The sequence below is a fragment of the Schistocerca serialis genome, chromosome 2 (assembly GCF_023864345.2).
Source record: "Schistocerca serialis cubense isolate TAMUIC-IGC-003099 chromosome 2, iqSchSeri2.2, whole genome shotgun sequence".
Taxonomy (NCBI): domain Eukaryota; kingdom Metazoa; phylum Arthropoda; class Insecta; order Orthoptera; family Acrididae; genus Schistocerca; species Schistocerca serialis.
Window position 1 is genome coordinate 405,190,844 of NC_064639.1, and position 17,225 is coordinate 405,208,068.

General features: G+C 39.1%; 1 protein-coding gene across 2 annotated transcripts in view; it reads left to right on the forward strand.

Annotated features, from left to right (window-relative positions):
* Positions 1–17,225, forward strand: part of LOC126457241 (serine/threonine-protein kinase mTOR) — a 263,986-nt gene that overhangs the window by 132,668 nt on the left and 114,093 nt on the right. For both annotated transcript variants that reach the window (XM_050093384.1, XM_050093385.1), the window contains one exon: positions 16,157–16,267. In XM_050093384.1, coding sequence (XP_049949341.1) covers positions 16,157–16,267 — 111 coding nt within the window. The remainder of the gene's footprint in view (positions 1–16,156; positions 16,268–17,225) is intronic.

Below are 17,225 nucleotides of genomic sequence, written 5' to 3' on the forward strand. Positions count from 1 at the left end.
CCATTTTTAAACAGTGTGCATCATTTGTAACACTGAGTACAGCATAAGCACACATCACCATAGGCATCCTACATCGTTTGGTGTGCTACTGCAAAGATTTTCTTGAGTTCCACATAAAATTTAATGCAGCTCATGGCTCTTCAGCACTGCGTGATCAAATGTATCTGGACACCCTGCTGAAAATGACTTACAAGTTCATGGCCCCCTCCATCGGTGATGCTGGAATTCAATATGGTGTTGACCCACCTTTAGCTTTGATGACAGCTTCCACTCTCACAAGCATACATTCAGTCAGGTGCTGGAAGGTTTCTTGGGGAATGGCAGCCCATTCTTCAGAGTTCTGCACTAAGGAGAGGTATAGATGTCGGTAGGTGAGGTCTGGCACGAAGTCAGCTTTCCAAAACATCCCAAAGGTGTTCTATAGGATTCAGGTCAGGACTCTGTGCATGCATTATGAACAGGTGCTCAATCATGTTGATAGACGCAATCGCCAACCCAAATTGCTCTTCAACAGTGGGAATCAAGAAGGTGCTTGAAACATCAATGTAGGCCTGTGCTGTGATAGTGCCACGCAAAACAACAAGGGGTGCAAGCCCACTCCGTGAAAAACATGAGCACACCAAAACACTACCATCTCCGAATTTTTACTGTTGACTCTACACATGCTGGCAGATGACATTCACCGGGCATTTGCCGTGCCCACACCCTGCCATAAGATTGTCATGTTGTGTACCATGATTTGTCACTCCACACAACATTTTTCCACTATTCAGTTGTCCAATGTTTACGCTCCTTGCACCAAGCGAGGCATCGTTTGGCATTTACCAGCGTGATGTGTGGCTTATGAGCAGCCACTCAACCGTGAAATCCAAGTTTTCTCACCTCCTGCCTAACTGTCATAATACTTGCAGTGGATCCTGGTACAGTTTGGAATTCCTGTGTGATGGTCTGGATAGATGTCAGCCTATTACATATTAAGACTGTCTTCAACTGTCAGCGGTCTCTGTCAGTCAACAGTCGAGGTACCTGGCAGTAGGTGGCAGCACAATGCACCCAATATGGAAGACGTATGGTTTCGTGGGTGTCCAGATACTTTTGGTAACATAGTGTAACTCTGCCATTTTGAAATTCACAAACTGTGCGACACAATGTTCTATTCTATACAGCTCTGAACATTAACTAACAGACATACAACAATGAAATTTCTGGCAGTTATGCATTAAACACAGACGTCCAGCTATGCCAACTGTATTTCACTCGAACACACCATTGGCACAAAATTACGAATTTTCCAGAATTTTTTGAGCAGACCTCATATTGAAATTTCCTGGCAGATTAAAACTGTGTGCCCAACTGAGACTCGACCTCAGGTCCTTTGCCTTTCGCGGGCAAGTGCTCTACCGATTGAGCTACCCAAGCACGACTCATGACCCTTCCTCACAGCTTAATGTCCGCCAGTACCTCGGCTCCTACCTTCCAAACTTCACAGAAGTTCCTCATTGATCATGTGATGTCACCTGAGGTTGGATATGAATGCATAAATGTGGGCCACAGACAGTGAAGAGAGTCCAGTTCTCCCTACCCCAGGGGTCATAATTATGAGGGGATAGGAGAATGGAGGCCACCCATAGCACCATCACTTCCCTTTGAAACCAAGTATTTAATATTATTTGTTTGTGAATGAATTCCTGCTTACAGCAGCTGTCCCCCAGGGTTCACTACGATTATAGCCTGTCTCTGTTGAATTTAATAGTGCATGGGCAAATTTCTACCACTGATTTTAACACAGAGCTCCAGTTTAGCAAAACATTTCAGTCTAATAAGCCAATCAGCTCCTGATCAGGAAGAGGGTGAATTTGTTTGAAAGCTCAAGTTTAAATAATGTTGTGTGATTTGAGCACTGAGATAATTTAATAGATTAACATTGCATTTTTGTCCTTGGAGCGGAAACAGTGCCAGCTATTTGAAAACCTACTTTCAGTGAATCTTGTGTCTGCTCAATTATTGAAATGAAATTGAAAAATAGTAGAACTTAGCCGATGGAAACATAAGGGCCTACATGAAAGCAGGTGTGCAATTTGGGATGTATAAAGTGCCAAAAGTACCATTAGCAGCTCAGACAAATAAACATAATGCCTCATTTTGATGTTTCATGCAGATAGGAGATGGCCTTTTTCTTACAAGATCACAAATAGAAAATCATTATCTGAAGTATTTTCGAATGAAACTGTAACCCAGCAGAGAAAGAAATAGCATTTACTTGCTAGATAATATCAGATCAGATTTATATATAAGCTTAAAGTCCCCTTGCTTTTGGAACATGGAGCGCTTTTTCCAGAGAAGTAGTTGTTGCTGAAGATGGAACTTTTAAAAGATTCTCGGTGACTTTCTTTTCTGAGTGATGAAAAATCTTTGTTAGCAGCAGGCAGGCACATCAAAAAGGGTGATAGTAGCTGTTCTTTCACATAATTTGTCAGACATTTATGAGGGAGTATGCATGCATTCACACACTGACTCCACCCCCCCCCCCCTCTCTCTCTCTCTCTCTCTCTCTCTCTCTCTCTCTCTCTCTCTCTCTCTCTCTCTCTCTCTCACACACACACACACACACACACACACACACACACACACACACACACACACACACCAACCCCACACTTACTCCTGACCATGCAGCTCCATTGAATTTTGGGTATTTAAATGTCACAGGTTTGAGTGCCAGACTGTGTGTCCAGTTGTTGGGTTTTAATCCTCTGTCACTCCTAGGATTGTTGTCCGTCACTTACCTCTTCTCTCACCTCTGACAATGTTTGTTAATGTGAAAAAAGGTGAACTGCGCTGTGATTCCGAGTCCTTGCTACAGTGTAACTCTTTGTAGTCCTCCTATAACTGGCTGGAATTGGTGTGTAAGTCGGTTTAAAGGTTGGAGGAAGGCACGGGCATACCACTTCCAATGGGACCATATCTAATAAATCAGTGTTAAAACCAGTTTTGTGTGTGTGTGTGTGTGTGTGTGTGTGTGTGTGTGTGTGTGTGTGTTTCTACTTATCATACAGCAGGTGTAGCCCAAGCAAAAGTTAACTAAAATAGTAGCTTTCAGAAGTAGATATGCTTGATCTAACAAAATCTAGAAAAGATTAGGATGAGAGAGGCTGTTGAAGTGTTGAGTATTCCAGGTCGAAGAAAAAATCAAATCTTCATTTTCGACTCTGTTAGCACAGAAAAGGGAATGTGTGATCATGAGACCATTACAGCTTTACTGAAAACATTGGTAAGTAAGAATACAAAGAAAGACAGGAAGATATTTCTTGTTTAGCATGTGTGACATGAGACAGATTTCAGATTACCTCACAGGTTATCATGAAAATTTAATGTCCAGCACTGACAATGTTGAGAGCATCAATGGACAAAGTTCAAGAGCTTTGACAACAAACTTTAGACAAGTTTGTACCCAGCAGAACTGTGAGGGGTGGAAAAGACCAACTGTGGTTTGACAGCCATTTTAGGAAGCTGCTAAGAAAGCAAAGAGAGTTTTTTTGCAAATTTAAATGTGGCCAAAGCTTCACAGACAAACAAAAACTTAAAAAAACCAAAATCAGCATGAGGAGGGCTATACGTGAAGCATTTGGCGAAGTAAAACTCTATCTACCAACTTAACAGAAAATGCTAAGAAATTCTGATCTTATATTAAATCAGTAAATTGACTTATGCCATGTGTCCAGAGGCCCAGCGCCCTTAATGTCATTGAAATAGAGAATAACACAGAAAAGGCTGAAATACTAAATTTCTTTCACCAAAACTCCTTTAAACTGTTGCATGAATGACAGATATCAAAATAAATAACCAAGGGGGAGAAAAAGCAACTGAAATTGCTTAACAGAGGGAAAGCTTCTGGACCTGATGGGATACCATTTTGATTCTACACAATGTGTGCAAAAGAACTTACCCTTCTATCAGCAGAATACCATAGAATTCTAGAGGAGTGAAGCATTCATGATGAGTGGAAAAAAACCCACCCAGATCAGTCCTGTTTTCAAGATGGGTAATTGAACAGATGCACAAAGCTGTAGGCCCGTATCTCTGACGTCAGCCTGTTGTATAGTTTCACAACATGTATTATGCTTGCATGTTGTGACGTTGCTGGAGACTGAAGATCTCCTGTGTAGTCAACGTGGGTTCTGAAGACAAAGATTGTATGAAACCTAGCTTGCTCTTTTCATCCATGAGCTCTTGACTCCCAGGAGGCACTCGTAATTCTGAATGGAGGGAAGTCATCAGACGTAAAAGTAATGTTGGCCGTGCCATAGGGAAGTGTTATAGGATCATTACTTTTGCAGTATATATAGATCACCTAGTAGATAACATTAGAAGTTCCATGTAGCTTTCTGCGAATGTTGTTGTTGTGTATGGAGAACTCACAACACTAGAAAATTGTAAAGAAATGCAGGAAGACCAGCAGAGGATTATTACACTTTGTCCAGGGAGTGGCAACTGGTCCTCTGTGTAAACAAATGTAACATTTCCAAATACATATACAGCCTCCTTTATCATATGATTACAAAATCGCAGAAGAATCACTGGAAGCAGTCACTTCTGTAAAATATCTAGGAGTATGTATACGAATTGATTTGAAGTGGAACAGTCACATAAAATTGTTAGTAAGGTAGATGCCAGACTGAGATTCATTGAAAGAATCCTCAGGAAATGCCGTCCATCAACAAAGGAAGTAGCTTATAAAACACTCATTTGACTATTATTTGAATATTGCTCATTGGTAGGGGATCCGTATCAGATAGGACAGATAGAGGAAATAACGAAAATCAAAAGAGTAGCAACATGTTTCACAACAGGTTCATTTAGTGTTTGTGGAAGCGTCACAGAGATGCTCAGCCAACACCAGTAGCAGATGCTGCAAAGAGGCATTCCTCATCATGTTGTGGTCTACTGTTGAAGTTCTGAGAGTATGTTACTAGAAGAGTCAACCAATACGGAGGGGTCCAAAAAAATGTATCCACTGTTTAAAAGTCCATAACTGGCAAACTCATTGACGGAGTTGTCTCATCTTTGGTAGTGTAATAGTTTGTAGTTCCGGCAATCTCCACACGAGCGTTGTATTGCGTTGTTTTGTTTTGTCAGATGGCAGTCGCCAGAGTCAGTATTTTGTTCTTAGTTGCACCTAGTTACTCGAGTAAACATGGCTGGTGCAAGGCTTACATTCGATGAAAGGAAGTCAGTTTTCAAGTGGTATTTTAAGTACGAAAACATTAATGAAGTTCAACAGCAATGGCGAAATGAGTATCAAACAGAGCCACAGTAGACAAACAACGATCTGGACGACCTGTAACAGTAACAAGTCCAGCTAACTCTCGTCGTGTGTTACAACAATTCACTCGCTCACCACAGAAGTCTGTGAGACAGTGTGCCCATGAAACTGGAGTGAGTCGCTCAAGTGTTCAGTGAATTTTGAAGACAGCAAAGTGGAAGCGCTACATCCCACGATTGCCACACGCAATAAATGAGGACGACCCAGATCGTGGAATGGAGTACTGCGAGTGGTTTACTAACATGGTGCACAATGATGAAGAGTTTGCAGAGATGATTGTGTGGTCTGATGAGGCACAGTTCAAACTCAGTGGTACAGTAAATCACCAAAATTGCATCTACTGGGCTGCCGAAAATCCGAACCTCCATGTAGACAAAGCTGTGAATTTGCCAGGAGTAAATGTATGGTGTGGGTTGTCTTACCGGGGCTCGATTGAGCTATTCTTCTTTGACGGCATAGTTACTGATGAGGTGTACCTTCAGAAGCTTCAGACATCCATTTTACCTGTCGTCCGAGACTTGTATGGAGACGGAAGAGTTTACTTTCAACAAGATGGTGCCCCAGCCCACTACCAAAGTCGTGTTAGGGCGTATCTCGACGAAAATCTACCAGGAAGATGGATAGGCCATAGAGGTGCTCTGTATATCACCTCCTCCTACTCATATCTAGTAAAAGACCATTAAGGTGAAATTAGAGAGATTTGAGCCCACATGGAGGCTTACCAGCAATAGTACCTCCCATAAACCATACACTACTAGAACAGGAAGAGGGGGAAGTGACATTGATACACAAAGTACCCTCTGACACACACCAAAAGATGGATTGGCGGCTATAGATGTAGATGTAGACCTTTTCTTAATAAATACTATATAAGGATTGAGTGTTACAAGCTGTAATCTTTATGTTTCAGTTTTGTTTCTGCAAAACTGACTCAGAAAAAAGATTAGAAATGTATATTTAAAGTGTGGAAAAGTGATGTTTCATATTACCTCTCACTAATGATTTATTTGTTTCCTTTGGCCATTGTTACCAGTTTTTCTGCTTGGTTAGGAGGTATGCCTTTTTTCCATTTACAGAACATGTCATTTAACATATCTATACATAATCACTTTTTTTCCATTAAATCATTATTCTCATCAGCAGCAGCAACCATTTGACGTCCCTGCTGATAAAAGTCTCTTCTGAACTTCACTACGCATTGTGGGCTTCATCTATATGCATCCATGAACTCGTACATGATGGGCTTCACCTATGTTCTTCCTGGCTGTTTTCTATGTCATCTATCCCTTCCCTGTTATGTTGTCATCCTGGTCTATTCCTTTCTCTTGGAACGTTGCAAAGAATTTTCTTGGTCCATCTACCATCCAGTCACCTGGCTAAATATCCCACTCACCCATTTTTGTTACTGCCATAATTACATCTACTACTCCAATCCATCACTTGAGTCGTGTTTGTTTCCCACTCCCTCCCAGTAACTCTCATTATGCGTGTTGTTACGGCACACAAGAAGGTGGGTATGCCACATGGCCTGCAACTGTTGCTGGAGTATTAGAGTCCATTACTCTCAATATCGTTTTACGTAAATGGAGTACTGCCTTTTCAGGAACTTTCACTTGGTGGCGGTGTCTTTGACAGTCCTCCTCTTGGCAAACTAGCCTTCCAAGCCCGAAAGTGTTTAGTGGGATACAAGAATAGTACAAAACCTTGAGAGAGTTATGCTCACAGCAGAGACAGCCCAGATTGAGTGCATGTAATTTACAAATCCTGAGATCAATACAGCCACTTAACACAACTGTTCATAAACTGATCCATTGAGATCAGTACCTTATGGGTGCTAACAGTATCATGCAACTTTCTGGAGTTTCGGTGCTTCTGTGATTTGTTCCCAAAGTCCTCACTATAGGATTAGAGGGCTGTCCCTGCACCCTACAGTGTTTGCACTAATTTTCATTGTGTAATTTCATATTATCATCAAACTGAAACCAAACAATTTGGAATTTATATACAGATTGAAAAAAAAGTCACATTCAATTTCTTTGTTATTTCTTGAATGATGGAATTGTTTCCACTGACGCTCTACTTCTTATTTAAACCACTAATGGCTATATAGCCTTTTTAAGTTGATTAGTTCATGAATATGTATTTTATGATAGTCAAATAAGAAGTGTTGTATCTAGCAGTATAATTTATTTCACAGTCAGTAAGCATGAGTGAACACATGTACTGTACCCAGTTTTGCATCTCATGCTTTCATGAGTACCAGTTGCATGACACATTGTCCGATTGTATGATCTAGTTGTTGTTTGGATGACAAACATTGATTGATTTATAGCATTATTTTTCAGGAGTTCATCCAGGATATTATTGTTTCTTGTACTTATATTTCGGCTGATGACCTCTCAGCTATTCTCAAGGTGAGTCACTTGCAAGATTTTGAAAGCACTTGATGCTGTGGTATAAATGTACATGCGTCCAATATAACGTTGATAATGATAGTTGCAGTCATAGACAAAACTTTATGCCTCTAAGAGTAGAACAAAGACAGTGCAGAGTCAGTGAATCAATAGTGCTTACAAAGCATTTGATTGCTTACTGTGGATGGCATATGTTGGGGTGGCAGGCAGTAAAGCCTAGAACAATATAGCCTTTGAGAGCGCAGATGTGAAATGAAGGTTTCCCGTCATTTGTCAAGCTGGAAACCCTCCCCTGTTAAGAAGGTTGTCTGCTAATTGTATTTCTACAGCATCCTTGACCATTGAATCACAGTAGGATGAGACTGTGGCCAGTATCTTAAGTTTTCTATTATCCAAGAAATGACAATTGGAAATACAATGTTCACCCTCTGTAGATTTGTTGGGCTGTAGTAGGTGAGTGTATCACTGGTGTTCAATGCAACATTTTATTACAGTACTTATTGTGTACTGTCCCCCCCCCCTCTCACACACACACACACACACACACACACACACACACACACACACACACACACACACAAGGAATTGAATGTATACTTGTCTTCTGTAATAGCAGGTCATCCTTGCAAGATCCCAGAAGAGCCGCTGTCTTGGGCGGTGGAAGGAAGATTTCATACAAGTTGTTGTTCTTCATTATTCTGGCAGTTTTTGAATAAATCCGACACTGGGAGCCTACATAGTGAAATGGTACACTTTGAAGAAATATTATGGAAGAATAAATACATAGAACCATAAATTAAGAGAGCTCTGCAGTTGAAAATGCCAGACCAACCAGAAGAAGAGCAATAAGAAATAGATGTAAAATCTATGGTCATTCTACTTTATGTGGGAAATATTTCATCAAAAATTGCAAGAAAAAAGAATTAAGTGGATGTGATCTTCCTTCCACCGAACAAGAGAATAGCTCTTCTGGGATCTGTGAAGGACAATATGCTTTTACAAAAGACAGATGTATATGGAATTCTTTGTGAGTGTGGCAGATCGTACATAGGACAGACAACACACACTGTAAAAGACTGTTACACTGAACACCAGCGATTCACCTGCCTACTGGAACCCAACAAATTTCCACTGGCCGTTCCTTGGTCTACAGAAAAGTTAAGATACTGGCCACCATCTCATCCTACTGGGATTCAATTGTCAAGAATGCTGTGGAAATACAATTAACAGGCAGCCTGCTGAACAGAGACCTTGACAAATCGTGGAAACACTTCATTTAATGTCTGCGCTCTCAAAAGATATATTGTTGTAACCTTCACTGCCTGCCATTCCAACATGTGTCATCCACAGTAATCAACCAAATACTTCATAAGCACTGTGGATTCACTGACTCTGCACTAGCTTTGTTTTACACTTAAAGGCATAAGGTTTTATCTGTGATTGACATTCTTGTTACCAATAGTGTTATCGTGGATGTATGTGCATTTATTCCACAGTGTAAAGTGCTTTAAAATTGCAAGTGGCTCACATTGAGAATGGCTGAAATGTTGTTAGCAAAAATATCAGTACAATAGTTAATAACATCCCAAATGTACTCCAGAAAAATGATGCAATATTCAAACTGCCAGAAAAACTTCAATACGGTAACACAATAATGGACTTGTTCACTTAAAAATGGCTGTACAGCTGAAATTGACCTGTAGTGTTGTGAATAAACTAACAGATTCGGTCTTAATGGAAAAAGTGTCATCTAAGAGAAATTCGAAATAGGCTATGCAACCAATTCAGAAAAAAACTATTTTTTTGTTAAAATTATATATCTTTTTAGTGTTGCATGTTGTTCTGTGATTTTGCAATGATTTATTAGTATTTAGCAGCTTTTAACATTGAAGCCACAATACTCTATCTGATCTGGGCCTTAGTCAGGTATTACATATGATGCACCATAATGTTTGTGAATTTTTATAATTTTTGACTTAGTAATGCAAATAAAGTTGCTACTAATGTGCATGAATAAAATGTATTGCAAAAGAAATTGAAATATGGCACTTGTTATAAATTTATTTTATATAGTATAGGCAACATATTTTTTAGTAATTGCCTTAATTGCATACTGAGCACTTTCGCCATGCAAATAATACATGATCACTGGAGTACTGGTATATTACAGAAAATTTAGTTTTTAATCCTATGTTTCATCTCATTTCTTAGTTTCAGTCTTGTGTGTGATTACAAATAAAATATTAATTAAACACTGCTGAGATAAATCCTCATCTTCAGCATGTCTAAAGTGAATGTTGCAAATGTTACTTTTCTGTCAACTTGCATTTCCTTATCTTATCTATTTTAAAAAGCTGATAAAAATGCTCTTAATGCCATTTTAAGAGACAGTCTTCACTCCTTCCAATCTGATCATGTAAATGTAGAAAAGTTTTGGAATGATTTCACAGAGAGAGTATCAACAGCATTTGAGAGATATATATACCACATAAATTAATAAGTGATGGTACTATCCCCCATGGTACACAAAATGAGTCAGATCGCTGTTGCAGAAGCAGCGAGAAAAGCATGCCAAATTTAAAAGAACGCAAAATCCCCAAGACTGGCAGCAGAGTTTTACAGAAGTTCGAAATATAGTGCATACTTCAGTGCGAGATGCTTTTAATAATTTCCATAACAAAACTCTGCCTTGAAATCTGGCAGAAAACCTTGAGATTTTGGTCATACATTAAGCACACCACTGGCAAAATGCAATCAATACCTTTACTGCACGATAACAATGGTGAAGTCACTGATGACAGTGCCACTAAAGCAGAGTTATTAAACACAGTTTTCTGAAACTCCTTCACCAAAGAAGACGAAGTAAATATTCCTGAATTCCAATCAAGAACAACTGCCAAGATGACAAGCATAAAAGTAGATATACTCAGTGTCGCAAAGAGCTTAAATCACTTAATAAAGGCAAGGCTTCTGGTCCAGATTTTATACCAGTCAAGTCCCTCTCAGAGTATGCTGATACAATAAATCCATATTTAGCAATTATATACAACTGCTCACTCACAGAAAGATCTGTGCCTAAAGACTAGAAAATTGCTCAGATCACACCAATACCCAAAAAGGGTGATAGGAGTAATCCATTGAATTACAGGCCCATATCACTAATATTGATTTGCAGTAGGGGTTTGTAACATATACTGAATTCGAACATCATGAAGTACCTCGAAGAAAACGATTTATTGACACATAGTCTGCACGTATTCAGAAAATATCGTTCTTGCGAAACACAACTAGCTCTTTATACTCATGAAGTAATGAGTGCTATCGACAGGGGATGTCAAATTGATTCCATATTTTTAGATTTCCAGAAGGCTTTTGACACCGAAGTGTCTTCTAACAAAACTGCGTGCTATGGAATATCACCTCAGTTGTGCGACTGGATTCGTGATTTCTTGTCAGAAAAGTCATGGTTCCTAGTAATAGACGGAAAGTCATTGAGTAAAACAGAAGTGATATCCGGCGTTCCCCAAGGAAGTGTTATAGGCCCTCAATTGTTCCTAATCTATATTAACGATGCGGGAAACAATCTTCTTAGATGTTTGCAGATGATGCTGTCATTTACCATCGTATAAAGTCGTCAGATGACCAAAACAATTTGCAAAATGATTTAGATAAGATATCTGTATGGTGTGAAAAGTGGCAATTGACCCTTAATAAAGAGTAGTGTGAAGATATTCACGTGAGTACTAAAAGACATCCACTAAATTTTGATTACACGATAAGTCACACAAATCTGAAGTCTGTAAATTCTACTAAATACTTAGGGATTACAATTACAAATAACCTAAATTGGAACGATCACATAGATAATGTTGGGGATAGAGCAAACGAAAGACTGTGATTCAGTGGCAGAACACTTAGAAGGTGCAACGGGTCTACTAAAGAGACTGCTTACACCAAGCTTGTCGGCCCTGTTCTGGAGTATTGCTGTGCAGTATGGGATCCACATCAGATGGGACTGACGGATGACATCGAAAAAGTACAAAGGAGGGTGGCTCATTTTGTATTATCATAAAATAGGGGAGGTAGTGCCACAGACATGATATGTGAATTGGAATGGGAATCATTAAAGAAAATGCGTTTTTCAAAAACATTCTGTTGGCACCCACCAACATAGGGAGAAATGATCATCACAATAAAAAAAGAGAAGTTAGGGCTCGCACAGAAAAATTTAAGTGCCTGTTATTCGGGCGCGCTGTTCGAGAGTGGAATGGTAGAGAGACAGCTTGAAAGGGGTTCATTGAACCCTCTGCCAGGCACTTTATTTTATTGTGAATAGCAGAGTAATCACATAGATGTAGATGTAGGTGAGATCTTTCATCCTCCCACACACATTTCTGGTAGATGTATGGCATTAGAATTGCATCGATAGGTTTGTCCAACCAGAATGGAAAATTGTATCAGTGAGGCATACTCAGAAGTTATGAAAGGCTCATAATAATTTTTTCCTACTTTTATTTCCACTCTCTTTTTAAGAATACATTTGCAAAAGTATTTTGTTATGAACCATTGCTTCATTTCTCCTAATCCATAGTTATGTATATAGAAACTGGAGAGAGCAATTTCTCCATGTTGTTCATAAGTGAGAAATGGAAGATCAATCAAGGCATTTCTGTATGCTGAAGGGTGAATCACTTCTCAGTTATGAGTCTTCAACTTAACTTTTTTTTTATTTTTTAAGGAAAGGTAAAAACTTGCGGAATGGTTTAGTCATCAACAGGCATATAAGCGAGACTGAAAACTTCTTGGGCTTTTGGCTGAATCCTTTATTGAGCTAAAGTAAACATATATACACATATGCATGTACACCCCTGTGTGACTAAATTGTGCGAGCTAAATACAGTATGCCAGGACTGTAGTTCTGCAGCTTGACTAGGATGAGGGATTGTTTTAAGTGGAGTGGGAAAAGGAAGAAAGTAAGCAGTGAGCAGGAGGAATGGTCCAGGAGGATTGGCTGGTGGCTGGGAGGGAGGAAACAAATGCACATAACAGAAATGCCGAAGGGAGAGGCAGCAAGTGCATGAGATAAGAATGTGACATGGGCACAGTCACTGGTGAGTGTGAGCAGTGACAGTGATAATGATGTGAAGGAGTGAATTAGGAGGGCTTGATAGAAGAGAGAAGGGAGAAGACTGCGGGAAGGAGGATGTGGGTAGGGTCACTGAATTGTTACGGTACCTCTCCATAATGTCACAACGGCCTTTATCTGCCCAGTTTCAACCATTGGGAATGTTGATGGCCTTATGGAGTCTGACTGTGGTGAGCGTCCCATGGAATGAAGCTTACCTCAAGTATACTTGGTAATGTGATGTAGTAATTCTAAAAATTGTATGACTGACTGCCATTTTCAATACCTAATTATTTCGTCGTGAAGGTAATGTGTGATTAACCAGGTTATGTTCATTTCAGAAATTCTGTCTGCAAATGCACAATCATTGTTTATGCCTGGTTAATGTTAATAAATCGAAAGGTATTTGTATATTGCCCCCCAGTTGCCTCATCTTATTCGATTTAACCTGTATATTGACTTCATTTTAATTGATTTGTTTATTCATTTGGCAACCATACACATAATGTAAAGTCATATAGTTATGTATACAAAGTTATATGTGCTTTGTACACCACAATAATGATTGTAGTATCACCATAATAAATATCTGAAACCATAAAAAGATTGTAAGTATAGAGACTCATTGTGTGGTAGCCATTCTTGCATGTGAATTAAAGCTTTTAACTGAATATTCAATTAATATAGTCACTGCAATTTTGGAAACTTTACTGCATTTTCTTTCTATGAAAGTGCAAATCTGCCAACTGTATACTTGGTATTTACCTAAGTATTATGAAAAGTACTTAACAATAAACTCCCCCAGTAGTAAAAGTATACTGGTTGTGTGAAGTATGTTGTAATTTGTACAAAAAATTACAGTTCATTGCAAGAAAAATGAACTTCTTCCCTTGCACTTGAAGATAACTGAAACTACAAGAGAAAACAGCAGCAGGAATATTTCTGTACCGGTACCAGTATACATTTTGTTTGCCTGTGTACTTTAATTGAAGATGTTCTTGTTTGCAAAAGAAGTCTCTTGAAATAACTAGCTTGTAAATTTTCCTTTATACTTTATAAAAAGCCGAGAGTAAGTTACCTTTTAATTCCTTTTCTTTATGCTTTTTATTCTGAGGTGTACCTAGTTTGTTTTAGTACCAGTAACTGACGTGTTTTTGAGAGATCCTCAATATTTGAAATGGTGTACATTCATAGAACATAAAGTTACAATATAAAACCCATCAAATATGAGCTTCAACTAAAATGACAAAATCCAATAAGGCATCTCTCACTTCTCAGACCTCGGTACACCTTGGAAATTGATAGACATCCAAAACGGTTGAAACTGGGCATATACGTGTCATAGTGACATCATGGAATGGTATCACCACAGTGGGCATAACACCTCCCTCCCGAGGCAGGATGGAGGTTTGCATGGGACAGAGAGCTAGTGGAGATTCGAGATTCAGGCCAGGAGGATTATGGAAATAATGGATGTGTTGCAAAGTTCAGAGAAGCTGGAAGCTGGTGTTGGGGGAGGGAAGGCGGGGGGGAGGGAATGGAAATGACACAGGTTATGAAGTAGCCATTGAAATTGAGCATGAGCTGCTCAGCAGTGTGTTCTGCCATTGGGTGATCAACTCTGTTCTTGACCACAGTTTAGCAGTGGCCATTACTTCAGATGAGCCACTGGTAGGTGCTCAAGCCCACATAAAATACTGTGCAGAATTGCAACAAAGCTGGTACGTGACATGCCTGTTTTCACAGGGGGCCCTGCCTGTAATGGGATTAGATAAGTCTGGTATGGGACTGGGGTGGAGCAGAATTTGCTGGGTGGGTGTATCAGATAGGTATTGCATCGAGGTTTTCCACAGGGATAAGACAAACCTTATGCCACATCCGGTCCCATCCCCTAGCCACTGGGTCATATCCCTGGGGAAGACTCAAATGCAAGACCTGTGCAATGCACATCCTCCTGGCACATCCTACTCCAGTCACAAGTAATGAACTCCGTACTGATTTTGGTGATTATAGCCATGGTCTGATGTGGCACTACTGTTTTAATTGTCACAATACGATTAGTCAAAAAGCAGCAAAAGATGACATATACTGTACAAGAGCATTTCAAAACACTTTGATAATCTTAAACAAATAGCAACAGCAGACTATTTGTCTCAGATATATCAGAATTTTTTGAGGTGTTCTTGCATAAAATATGTCGATGTTGGACTGTTTTTGAAAGTGTGGCAATAACTGTTATACTACAGTATCACAAGGTAGCTATAACCCACAAAAGCCAGAAGGAGTATGCTACCTTGCATGATACTGGTTGAATAAAAATATTTTTTAAGTCATCCATTGTTAAATTTACTCATTTTAAATAACTGGGTACTTCGGAAAATAAATTCCAATTGGGATGGAAAAAATTACAGAAATCAACTAAAATTGGTTTCTTGTTCATACAGATTTGCTTTCCACTGTGCTTGCACATCAGTGCAACCTTTGTTGAGGTACTTAGCATAGCGTGGTAGCATGGCACCAATTTTAATTATCTTTTTTCATAGAAACTTGCTATGTATAATGATAAGTTGTTGACAGTTCTTTTAATCTTGCGAGCATTATCTATGTATATATTCCACAAGCCACTGTACAGTGCATGGCATAGGGTACGTCATACCAGTATTATCGATTTTCCTTTTATTCCCCCCTCTTTCTTGTTAAAAACTTCAATGACTGTTGAGGCAGAGAGAGTGAAATGTTGCTGTACAATCATCATTTCCACAGAGCTGAGTATTTCAGACGCATATAGAACATTTAGGGTTCTTCTCTAAGGAATAACAGTAATACAGCGATTAGTGACAATTTTGAAAAAAGTTATTTGTGTATTATTGACAAATCTGGAATTCTCTTTTGGAAATGAAGTAAATATTTTACAGGATAATACAGTGATTGGGCAACATATGAGCATTAATATACAAACATCCAAAACATGCAGTAAATTAGTGATGTGCCCCAGAAGGGTGTACAAATGTATTTTTACAGTTTTTCTTTTGATCACACTTGCTAGTCAACCTGTGAGGCTAGTTTGTACATACATGCTAAACTGCGTTTTATCTTAAATATTATCGACAGTCAGTTTTTGCTATGGTGACAGTGCTGTCAGCTAAGTACCAGTTACATTCTTGATCATTACTGTTACTATTACTGCTACCACTATTAATGCAATTTGATCACAGAATGTTAATAAATTTGTTTTGAGTCAGTGTCAGTGTTTGTCTTGTAAAAACTCTTCTTTTGTATCTTTCTTTAATTTAGGATGACAATTTGGTCGAACCAGATGATTCCTTACTCTTTGAGCCAAGACTGTCAAGACCAAAGAGAGGTGATGTGGCTCATACTTCCTCAGAACCACCACCAATAAAAAGAGTGAGTGTGATGACTAGTCATTTAATTTTTGTTGCAATCTCATACCCTTTCAGTGGCAAATGTCACTAGTCCTTATATTGCATTTGCATTAAAAAATAGTGTATTAATATCTGCATGCAGTTTTTAAACCACAGGCAGATTCAATCTTCAATAAAGAAAATATTTATAAATAATGGACTGTGTAAAGAAGAAGCTATTGATGCAATATAGTAATGTGTGTGTGTTGGAAAAAAGGAGGGCTTGGTGTGCTACTGTGTGATATTATTTAGATCTTAACTATTGATAAATAGTTCACATGGATTAATTATTCAGTGTTGTGAGTACTGAATCAACTGTTATCTGTAGAGAGATTTTTCGGGTTTGTAGTGTGACTTTTGTTTTTTTATATTGTTGTGTAACATTTTGTTGGGCAGCGAACTTTACTTTAAATTATCCGCCAATGCCATCTGTGTGGGCTGGCTGCCAGAAGCCACCATCAGTGGGTCACTGGACTTGCGCACATCATACGGCAGCCACCGTCCCATCTATCGGAGCCTTCCTCTATATAGGAACAGTGCAGCAGGCACTCGCTCTCAGATGTATTCTTACTATTTACTTGTATCAGTCTTCATGTTTGTTGTTCATTTGTATGTGGGTAGATAAACTTTGATTAATTGTGGCCACACTGTTAGTTGTGTCTTGTGTTGTGACACAATTGGTGACAAGTAAGGCATTTACTTGCATGTGCTGAGTCCACTTGGTTGTTCCTTGTGTTGTCATGCATGGAGGCAGTGCTCAGGTCTCTTCTGAAGCAGTAGTAGGCTCTTAGGGTTGCGCAGATAACCTTGTACATGGGTCAGCCACAGCTATGAGTAATCATCTTGGGTATTAATAACTTCGTCAGCCATATTTAGTCCCTTATTATTGGATCACTACCAGTTTTGTGGCACAAAAAGCCACATCTTCAGGTGAACATATG